Raw genomic sequence first — 11707 nt, 5'->3', positions numbered from 1 at the left:
GAGAAGTAAGAATGTGAGAGTGGGGAAGACATGGTGGAAGGAGGGAGGAGACAAGGAGGCAAGATGAAAGGAGACACATAAAGGGAACAGAAATAAAGAAAGTTAATTTTGGACAATTTATGCCTTTATTTTCAATCATGTGACTCCGACGCCCTCTGCTGGTCAGTGCTAACGTCACACAGCTCACAGAAGAAACATTTCCCTTTGTTTGCACTCAGGTTTACTTCTGCTGATGTCATCACTCATCTCTGTGTCTGATCGAAGAGACAGGTTACTGTTAATGTTTGTCTGACTGACACAATAAAGCCTAAACATTTATTCTTTACTGACTTTAGTCACTTTGAATCAATAACCAGGATCCATTTACCTGACTTTACCTGTTTAAACTCATTTGTGCCTTTAATGCTACATGGAATATACAAAGGAGCACGAGGAAGATGAGGAGAGGACTGAACAGCGCTTGACTTGCCTGAAGATCATTACCTCTCCTCACCAGCAAGTCTGCAGCTCTGACCTCAGTTTCCATCATTCATTTTTCATTTGATCTTCTTCTTTTGTGGTGTCTGTAGGCCCCAAAGACCTGGGCCTTCGCATGATGTGCCCAGTCACGCCACCCAGGTCTCACTGTCATTGTCCACATGAGCTCTAAAGTCTCCAAAGATTCACTGGATGAAGAACCCTTGAGTACCCCACCCAGTGACCCCCAACAGACTGGCTGCTCTCAACTGTTGTTTGGTGCATAAATACAAACCACAGTCAGGATTTGTTCACTTTCTAAAGATGAATTCATTTGTTCATGATTCTCTGGACCTCTGTGGTTAGTCCACATACAGGTACGCCCAGCCTACCTTCGTTCTCACCTGTGTGGCGACGTCAGTGTTGTTGTGTATGAGTGAGTGAAGGACTGAGTTTGAGTTTCTGTCTGTTGAACTGAACTCAGATTATTTGTATTTTTTTTTTACTGAGAATGTTTAGAGACAGTCTGAATGTCTGAGAACAAAATGCTTTTGTTCATTTGTCCATTTTTGAAATTGAGGTGCTGCGATAGTCCAAAGCCGAGACCCTAACATTGAATGAAATGTGTTGGTGGGATTTCAGAGAGCTGTGCATAACGTACATAAACGTCAGTGAGCTGAAGCAGCACTGTGAAGAAGATCACGTTTTTCAGTAGTCTTGAGATCAATGTCTCATGGAGGCTTCACCTGTTCACCTGTAATGACCTACGCCTGTATTCACACCTCTGCTCGTGTGATGACTCATATGATCAATATTCAGTCAATGACCTTCAGGACAGAGGTTAGTGTCACAGTTTCAATGTAGAAACAGACACAGTTACTCTTAATGACCTCTTTGCAGAGACCTTCATCAGACTGCTGCACATTAATCATGATGCTCTGTTTTGGTTAGTTGTCCATTAAAGTAGAAATAAGCAGTGACTATGCCACCAGTTTTGTCTTTGCAGCGTAGAGTGACATCACTTCCTGTCTTTTCAGGAAGTGTCAGGATGTCAGGATGCTTTCTTTATATAAAAATTAAAACAGCGTGCTGTTATTCTGATGATTAAATGAACGTGTCATGAGGGCCAGAACTAAGCAGAACCCTGGAGGAGAAGCAGGGTTTAACAACATTTATTGGTCTAGCACAGGTTAACACTTGGCAGTAGCAGAAAACAGCCACACAGAATGTAACAGTGACTTGGCGTGAGAAACCTGGTAACGTGGTTGTGGACCAAAAGCGGAAATTGGGCTGGAAGGGTAACTGGAGCGTGACAGCTTAGGTCTAGCTGTCAGGAGAACGGAGTTAGAAGAAGGGGAAACACTGGAGAGGGTAAGTTTAGCTGTATTTATAGCTCACTGGGAGTTGGAGTGAAAAACGCTTTGAGGGAGGGGCAGTGTGAGTCCAGGTGAGTTGGATGGTGTGAGCTGGCTGATCTACGTTCCACAGGTTTGGATGGAGTGGGATGGCAGGCCGGTGAGGCACGGAGAGATTTCCAGAGTGAAGGTAAGTTGTTCGAGGTCCAAGGGATGAGCTTAAGGTAGAGTAAGAGACGTGGAAAACTAAGGCACACGAGAACAAGGGACATAAAAGCCAGCTCCAACATGGAGTAGCTGACTAACTGGTGGAGAAGGAACGTCAGTGTGAGGCTTAAATATCTCCAGCCTGATTGCCAAAAATCAGCTCCAGGTGAGTGGAGCAGATGAAGAGATTATGGGCCTGCTTGGGGCGGATATGAAAGAGGTTCAAGAACCTGGTGGAAATTTGCAGCCACTCACCTCGATTGTAACGGAATGACACACCAGTAAACTCCACTGATTTGTTGTTTGTTTGAGTTGATGCTCCCCACTCAGGCTCTCAGCAGCTTTGGGTAAGTGGACAGTAAAGGTACTGCAGGCAGGTCTTGCAAAATAAAAAAGCACATTCTTGAAGGTTAGATGTTTATTCCACCTCAGCTGTGGGATGAACAGTGTGAAAAAGCTGTTTCATGGATTCTATTTGCAGGTTTACGTCCTGTTTGAGTCTCACTTTGCTCGTATTTGAAGCTCATCATCAGAAAGTAACAAAGCATACAAACTCTGAGAGAAATTAAATTTGACTCAGTTGACATGATGGAAAATTTGTAAACAGAAGAGGAAGTGAAGACTATACAACAAAGGCCGGTCAGACAAACATTTAGTACATGCAGCTAGCAGCTGTGGTTTCCTGAGTGAAAGCTGATATCTGATGATTGTTGGCTGATATCTATACAAACCATCATGTTACAGAAACTGAAAACATCTCTACTTGATTTCCTCTTCACAACATGACAAACAAATATCAAATAAAACCAAAACACAAAAGAAGATGAGTGAACTCTTCCTGTCGCCTAAACAACACATGAAACTGTGGACAGACCTGAACAGATTTGATTTGAGAGTCAGTCAGTGAGAGCTCACACTCTGTTAGTGTGTCTATCTGTGACAGATGAGTGAAGCACTTCAGTGTTTACACTCAGTGTTTGTCCTGGACCATGGTTCACTTCATCAACTCACCTGCAGTGCAGACAGCAGCAGCACACACACACCTGCAACAGGAGGTCAGAGGTCACTGAAGGTCAGAGGTCACTAAAGGTCAAAGGTCATTTAAAGACACTGTTAATTTAATGTTACAGTCACATAGTCTTTGGCTGTTGCCAAATTCAGAGGCCGCATTTGTAGGCCGAATACGTCACAGTGAGGCGATGAAGGTTGTTCATATTTGAAGGCTCCTCCAAATGTGGCCCACAAATGCGTCCTCTGTCTCCCCAGATTTGAAGGATGGTTCTCGCGAATCCTTCATGGACAGCCATAAATGCAGCAGCAAGGCGCATTAAGATCAAATGAATATCGTGGAGGGGAAATCAACAGAGGACAGGAAATCTCTACCTTATCCCACTGGGATTCAGCATTCTGAACAAGCTGAAGATGAGAGAGCAGAGCCTGGCTGATACCAAAATAAAGACTATCACAGTAATCAAGCCTGGATTAAATAAATGCATGAATAACTTTCTAAAGTCAGCAGATTACAAAATGTTCTTATTATTTGCCCTGAGCTGGAAGAAGTTGGCTTTTACAACGGAATTGATTTGTTTCACAAATGAAAAACTGCCATGAAAGAAATCACTTGCAAATTTTTTAATCAGGAAGCTCTGGAGTTTTCCAAATGGCTAAGGTCACCCTAAAGATAATGACGGGGCTCAAATCGTAAAATCTATGTTCTTTGATCATTTACATGCAAAATATTTAATGTCAACCATAATTTTAAATCATTGGGTTAATCTAGCAAAACTGCACCAGCTGTTTGTGGTCAAACAGCCGCTAAAAAGAGCTTAGTAATAGTAATAACATGATAATGAGGATTTTCTATGAGTCTGTGGTGGCCAGTGCGATCCTCTATGCTGTTGCATGCTGGGGGAGCAGGCTGAGGGTCGCAGATGCCAACAGACTTAATAAACTGATCCGTAAGGCCAGCAATGTTGTGGGGATGGAGCTGGACTCCCTCAAGGTGGTGTCGGAGAGGCGGATGCTGTCCAAGATAAAGACAATGTTGGATAACACCTCCCACCCACTCCATGACATGTTGGTCAGTCACAGGAGCTCGTTCAGTGAGAGACTGAGATTACCGAAAAGCACCACTGAACGACACAGGAAATCATTCCTGCCTGTGGCCATCTCCCTGTACAACGCATCCACTTAACACACTGTTTGCTGCTACAACTACACATGTTTCTTTTCCAAATATATATTTATAAGTGACTTATGTATGTATGTATGTATATATATGTATATATTGTACTATTCTTAGTTAGCGTATTGTCTGTCTTGTCTTAATGTTGGTTTAAAATGGAGCACTGTAACAAAAAATAATTTCCCCCAGGGATCAATAAAGTATTCTGATTCTGATTCTGATTCTGATAATAATAATAGTAATAACATCTTGGAGATTGAGAGACCAGTGACGGACATCTAGAGCAACTGTAAAATTGGCATGCAGTTTTTGCACTAAAGGAAAATCACTACCATCTCATGCGCCTACCACATTGGCGCCAGCTGTGGCCTCAAGGCTGGAGCTGGACAACAAGACCTTTCTCCATGATAACAGACTGTGTTTAGAATCTTCGTTCCCATCCTTTGCACCCCAAACACCTCTGCATGCTTATCTCCAAGGCCGAGGTCAGGGGGCAGATCTGGGCCCAGCGCATGCTACAGGACCAGATGTGCTGTCTACACCGGCTTACCCCCACCCCTGTTGCTTGTGCTTCTATGGTGTATTAAGAGTCATTGAGCGCTTAGAACAGGTACTGCTGAAGGGATTGGCTGAACAGCTGTCCCAATCCAAGGAATGGGTGCGAGTGCAAGGATAGGTTGTGTCTTGGCCACTGTCACCCTAGGAGTAGGGACAGGCATGGGAAGTAGTTGGACACCAGCCAGGGTGCAAAGGTGGACTGGGCCTTGGATGTCCTCACGCTGGGAGCAGGCATGGGAGCAGGTGACAGCTGGACACTAGCTGTTGCTACCTGAGGAACTGATATGGTTGCAGGGACAAGCAGAGCCCTAGCTGCTCTAGGCAACTGGGACTGACTGGACCACAGCGACCACCATTCAGGGAACTGGAAAGGGTGCAGGGGAAGGCAGGGTACAAGCCTCTCTGTGAGCAGGAACAGGCAGAGAGACAGGCTCTAGGATGGTCACGGGAGGGCAGAAACAACCAGAAAGAAAGAAAGCAGGGAAACTATAACTGATACGGGAAAATTCGACTGAACCACACGGCGTTGTTGAGGTGGAACTGCTGAGTGAAACAAAGCTGACCTTGAGGAGACAGGCATTTGAGGAGGGAGTTTGTGGGTCGTCTTCTTCCTTCTACTCATCATCATCATTCTTAGTTTACTGTAGTTCATGAGGTCATGGTATTTCATTCTCAGTAATAATTTGATCCAGTTCAGCACACTCTCATGTTCTGTCAGACACTGTTTATCTTTTCTTTCTTCATGGCGGGAAACAGTCCACAACGTTCGAACAGCAGTTAAACTGAACTTAAACACATAAAACACTTCGTGGTTTATCACACCGGTTGTTTTACCTTTGATCATTTCCCACTGGTGTCAACAAGGAAGCCCTGTCACGCAGAGACTTCAGCTTCTCTCATCAGTTAACCACACGAGCAGCACCTGTTTTGATGTGGGTGAATGAACACTCGACTCTGGGGAAAAAACAGCTACTGACTCAGGTGACTTCACCATTTATCTGCTTTTGATGTGACTGCTGTGTCTCACACAGGAGAACTTTCTCCCGTCACTTTGGTGACTCTGCATCTTCATCAGCTCCTCGTGCGTCGTGTGGAATCCAAAAGGTGGCCTAACCTCATCTTTGATCTCTCTCTGAGCGACTTGTCAACTTTATTTTTCACCAAACACACATGGATAAAGAAAATTTCCCACATTTATTTTGGAAAAGGGCAGACGTTCATACTAACCTGAACTGCCTCACACTATGTACCAATCACATTCTTCCAGTGCAGCGATCTGTTGAAGCTGCAGGATCAGTGCCACGGCTGTCTGACACTGTCACTGTCCCATTTTTCAAACAGTGACTCGACCACAGAGACCACAGTAAAGGTTTAGTGGAAACCAGTGACAACGTTAACTGTAAAACAGGAAACTAGCGACAGAGCTGCAGACCTGCTGTGGATCCTGCGTTCCTGTCCCACTTTCAAAACTTTTGATAATGGTAAATGGTCTGTATTTGTATAGCACTTCTACTAGTCCCCCCTAAGGACCCCAAAGCGCTTTACACACACATTCACACACTGGTGGAGGCAGCTACAGTTGTAGCCACAGCTGCCCTGGGGTAAAAATATTTTTTCCATGACCACATGTTACGACCTCAAAGTAGTGATGCTGTTTAAAACAAATAAAAACAGAATCCAATGATTTTCAAGTCTCATATTCTCTCAAAGACAGAAAACCAAACACATATCAGAAGTGTCATTTTGTAATGCTCCTGTACAGCCTCGCCTTTTAACATCATTCTGGAAATGTCTGTGAACTGAGGACAGCAGCTTTTGGACTTTTTGGGAGTGGGATGTTGCTCCATCCGTGTCTGATGGAGGGTTTTAGCCGCCCAGCAGTCCTGGCTCTTCTTTGTCCTGCTTCTGGTTTCATGATGCTCCAGATGTTTTCATTGATGAAAGATCAGGACTGCAGGCAGGCCAGTTCAGCACCTGACTCTCCTACTATGAAGCTGCGCTCCTGGAATAGGTGGTGTGGTGAACTGTGTTCATTGACAGTCATTTCTGGAAGTGTTCCTCCTCCAGCTGTTGGTCTTTGGTACCACTTGGTTTTCTCTTCTTTTAACCTGGTTTTGGTATTGTGTTGTTAATAAAATATAAGATTTACAAATCTTTGTATTCTTTGTTTATTTACACATTTTTTAAATTTAAAATTTTTAGAAAATGGGTTTACATTTAAATTTGTCCAGAACAAGAAACTTTCAGATTAATTTAGAGACAGAGGTCAAATACACATGGCAGCATGATGAGGAGAAAAAAAGTCTCATCTTCTTCAACTCTCAATTTCTCTTGCTTTTATCGCTCATTTATGTCACCTGCTAGAATGTGTACCTGTAGTGTTTATGCTCAGGCTGGAGTAAATCACTTCTGGTTGGATGACTGACATCTTATTGGCTGACTCTCTAATGGTGACCTCGGCATATGTGACATCATTTGTAGAGGCTGGCTGGTGTCTCCCTGCAGAAATGATGTGATGTGAATGAACGTTGGTGATCACTTCACTGCTGTAGGATGTTTAGAAGACCTTCATAGACAGTCTGATGTTACAGGTACAGGATTCAGGAGCAAAGACTCGTTGATTATGGATTAAGCAGAGCCATGATGGCAGCATCAGAGTGATGAGACCACAGAAAACTGTTCCCGTATCATACCACCTTAACAAGTGACAGCCAATCGGGAAAAACAACCCAAACTGGTGTTTGTGTCTGTGGGGTTTTAGTCTGAATCTAATTTCTAGGGAGTGATCCTAAAATTGAAACCCTGATGGAAGCTGTCTGGACGTGACTTTGAATGAGAGATAAGCCAAGTTTATATCAGTAATACTTTTCATTTTTATGGACCCACTTCCAGAACTTTTAAAACTTTTCAATTGGGCCATGGGAACGCATCAGTCTAAAGATGTTGGGACCCAGTGCTCTACAAAATAAATGCAGACAGGAAAGTCCCTCAGATTTTCTCAAGTGAAATTTCAAAATATTTTAATTTGCTGCTTGAACCAAAAGAGCCCAGGTGGGTCAGACAGATATCATACCTGTGCGTTTCTTCCAAAGAAGCTGAACTAGAACCAAAACCAGAACCACAAGGACCAGAGAACCTACAGTAACTATGACTGGGATGATGAAGGAGGGATTAGGAAGAGGAGGAGGAGAACAGGAGATATGGATGTTTGCTGATGTTTTTGTTGTTGGTGGTGTTGGTGTAGTAGGATCTGCAGGAAAGATATGAAGCTGGGTCATTCAGTTTGTTATCAGCTCAACAGGTTTAAGCTTTAACAGGAAACAGTGTTCTGACCTCTGACCCTCAGAAAGCTCTGAGGAGATGATCCAAACTCATCAGTAGAACACCAGTAGAGACCTTCATCAGACTGCTGCACGTTAATGGTGATTATGTGCTCTGATTTAGGTCCAACAGGACGTCCATTAAAGTAGAAATAAGCTGCAGCTGTGCCACCAATTTTGTTTTTACAGCGTAGAGTGACATCACTTCCTGTCCTCACAGGAAGTGCAGGGATCTCCAGGATCACTTCTTTATCTGAGGAAAAGACCCACAGAGTGATGTAGAGGTGGTATAACAGTCTGCTGTTAGTCTGATGAAATGAAAGACTTCATTACCTGATACAGTGATGTTGACTTCTTCACTCTTCTCTCCAGCTTCACCTTCACACCAGTAAACTCCACTGACTGGGCTGAACTCATCAAAAACACAGGATGGACCATTTATCTTCCCAAAGCCCCGCCCACCCGCTCCACATGACTCAGTCGCACTTCCTGTGTCCCTCTTCACCGTCCATCCATCAGAGCCCAGCTGACCGTCACATGTCAGAGACACTGAGGCTGCTGTGAAGAACTGCTGAAGGTTTGGACTTACGCTCAGAGAGACTGGAGGACAGACGAACAGTTTCTATCAGTGTTTACACTCAGTGTTTGTCCTGGACCATGGTGCACTTCATCTACTCACCTGCACAAACAGTCAGTGCAGACAGCAGCAGCACACACACACCTGCAACAGGAGGTCAGAGGTCACTGAAGGTCAGAGGGCAGGAACCTGTTTCAATCTGGTCTTGTTCCAAAAACATCACATTAAAGGGGGGAGACCTTTAATTCACTTTTAAGGTTCTGTTTAGGTTTTAAAAGTACATTTAGACTTATAAACATCACACAAAGCGCCAGCTCAGTTTTAACACATGCTGACGAAACTATGTTGGTACACTTGGTCTGAATGAGGTGGGCGTCATATCTGTTTTGACAATCCAACACCCTGCACCTAAACATTTCCCAAACTAAGCAGATTTTGGGGAATTGTTGATTATTGGAAGCAGAAGAGAAACTGCTCCCCACTCAGGCTTCATGAAGACTCAGCAGTTTGGGGTGGATGGGCAATGGGGAATAAAAGAGTAAGGGGTACAGCAGGCAAGAAAAGCATTCTCAGGATTAAACAGTCAGAACTTATAAACCAAAGCCATGGGATAAGGGTTAGTTGTTTATTCAGCATCAGCTGCTGAATAAAAACCTGGAGAAGCTGCTTCATTGATCTTTATTCACAGGTTTGAGTCCCAGTTTGCTTCTGTTTGAAGCTCATCATGAGAAAAATAACAAAATACACAAAAGTAAGGTAAATGACAAAAAACAGTCTCCAGTCCTTTCATTAGAGTCCACATAAAGGAAAGTTTGCTCTCTATAGTGGAAGTGAAGACTACATAACAGACCAGAGGAGCATGTGGTACCTGCAGCTAGCAGCTGTGGTTTCCTGAATGAAAGTTGATCTTCGATAAAAAAAAGAGGTTGCCTGACTTCTCTACAAGTCAACATGTTAAAGACAACAAACTGGATATGAAGGTCCAACTCTCTGAGTCCAGAACACACGATGGATCTGAACTTTAAAACAACAAAAACACTAAAGAAGAAGAGTGAACTCTTCTTCTCGCATAAACGTAACTTCAGACTTTGGACAGACCTGAAGAGATTTCATTTTAGAGTCAGTCAGTGAGAGCATCCAGCACACACTCTGTTACTGTGTTATAAGATAAATGAACGCTATGAGTGAGTGAAGGATTTCAGCGTTTGACTCACCGAGGAGCAGAGACACAGATGAAGTCTTCATCTTGTCGGGACGACGACTGGCAGCAGAGTGACACCTTCAGCTTCACCACTTCCCTGTCAAGATCATCACGCTGCTGCTTCTGGACAGCGAGGACGAGGAAGAGCTGGTGATGCGCAGTTAGCTGATTTGGATCAAAGTTAGCTCCTTATTTGGTACAGAGGAGGGAAGTAGAGGGCGGAGGTGGCTGTGAGCTGGGGTTTAAGAAGCTGCTGTACATCCAATCATCCAATCAACACTTAGGAACTCTTTCAAACCAGCAATCAGCAGCATCCACCTGCCTCAACAGTCAACACACACATATCCATACTCACATCTCAGAGAAAGCAGAGAAAGATGCACACCATCCCGTGGGAGGAGCCAAACGTCTAAAAATATTTGACCATGTGATCATGTATCATGAAATTTACCCCCACCCCAAAATCAAACATTTCTCCCCTAAAAGAAATGGACTTGGGGTTTAGAGTGTGTTTGGGGAGTGTGGGTTCATCTTGTCTCCACACTGGGTGAGTGCTGAATATTTGTATATGTGTGTATGAGGGTGGTGTATGTTTGTGTCTGTGTGTGCATGTTTGTCTATGTGTCAAGTCAGGTCTCACATACTGGCTCACTCCCGGCGGCTGCTTGGCAGGGCCTGGCATCCGTGACTCCGTCAGGCTACTTTGGGGGGTGGAGGGCCCTCAAACCTCGGGCCACTCTGGTGCAGCTGGCTGCCGGCCCTCTCTGACTTCTGCACTGTGGCTACTGGGTGACATCCCATATAGGCATCTCTTCAGCTCTTTCAAGGAGGGTGGAGCATCTGCCCATCCGGTGGTCCTGGGGGGGCAGAATCTATGGCTCCCCACACCCACTATCAGATTGTTACACGGAAAAACCTTTTGAATACAAGTGCACACAGGTGTGCGTCAAGATGAACCGAATCAACCTTTTGGGACTGCAGGGAAGCGCACTGGCTGCCTCGAGAGCGAAATGCCGTGACCTGTTATTGGAGATACAACATCAGGAAATCTGGCTACCTGTGATTTTACCATATTAATGGCTACTTTTAAAGCGTTCCTTGAGCTTGTTGAGACCCACATTACAAATGATGTTACATCCTCAGATCAGAGCCCCAAATAAAGCTTATTGTTATTCATGTTTTTATTATTGGCTCCAATGGAGAGGTTGTTGTTCAGTTCCACCTGGAAACACAGATCCCGTTTGAGTTGCCTCAGGAAGCTCATCTAGTGCAAAACTGCCAAATCAAACATGCTGAGCTACCGGCTCCACCTGTTTATTATTTATTAATAATAAATTATAGAATGTGTTACTGTTTATCTGCAAGACCTCCATTAGGAACCTGGAATTTTAAATCATTATGCTATTATTATCATTTCAAAATGCCAGTCACTGGCTGTCACTACAGGTCTGTGCTGGACTTTCAGTAACAGCCACTTCCATGCAACAACTGCCTGAAGCATAGTACACTAAAAACTCATTCTTTACAAATCCCTTTGCAGCCCTGGCAAAAGCCTGCTTTTAGTAAATGGTAGAAGGACTGGTTCTTATGTAGCACTTATATAGCGCTACTCTGACGCCACAGCCAGGGTTCAGTTTATCAGCAAGAGATTTTTATTTAAACAAAGTAATAAACTGAAGGCTTATTTTTGGCCAAGACAAACATCAAAGTTGAAGGCAGCTGGACATTTGGATGCAGAATGTACACTTTTTAAGCAATGGCAAGAAAAACAGATGAGCAGGGCCTTCATACTGAAAAACAGGACAAGCTCTAAATCTTAGCAGGGAGCTGACGGGACTGGCAGAGAGA

The 11707-nt window shown here is 44.0% G+C and overlaps 1 protein-coding gene across 1 annotated transcript; it reads right to left on the bottom strand.

Moving 5' to 3' along the window:
* Nucleotides 1-4897: 4897 nt before the first annotated feature.
* LOC146578272 (uncharacterized) lies at nucleotides 4898-9903 on the bottom strand. The gene is made up of 7 exons (XM_085267794.1): nucleotides 9873-9903; nucleotides 8761-8802; nucleotides 8415-8681; nucleotides 8095-8334; nucleotides 7835-8011; nucleotides 7135-7260; nucleotides 4898-5163 (listed from the first exon to the last, which is right to left on the bottom strand). Exons 1-7 carry the CDS (start codon nucleotides 9901-9903, stop codon nucleotides 4898-4900), a joined length of 1149 nt encoding a protein of 382 aa, XP_085123920.1.
* Between the last annotated feature and the right edge of the window lie 1804 nt (nucleotides 9904-11707).

This window comes from Mchenga conophoros, linkage group LG3 (assembly GCF_057382185.1).
Source record: "Mchenga conophoros isolate Kocher_MC1m ecotype Shallow Benthic linkage group LG3, M_conophoros_male_GT1.1, whole genome shotgun sequence".
Taxonomy (NCBI): domain Eukaryota; kingdom Metazoa; phylum Chordata; class Actinopteri; order Cichliformes; family Cichlidae; genus Mchenga; species Mchenga conophoros.
This window is presented reverse-complemented; position numbering and strand designations above follow the sequence as displayed.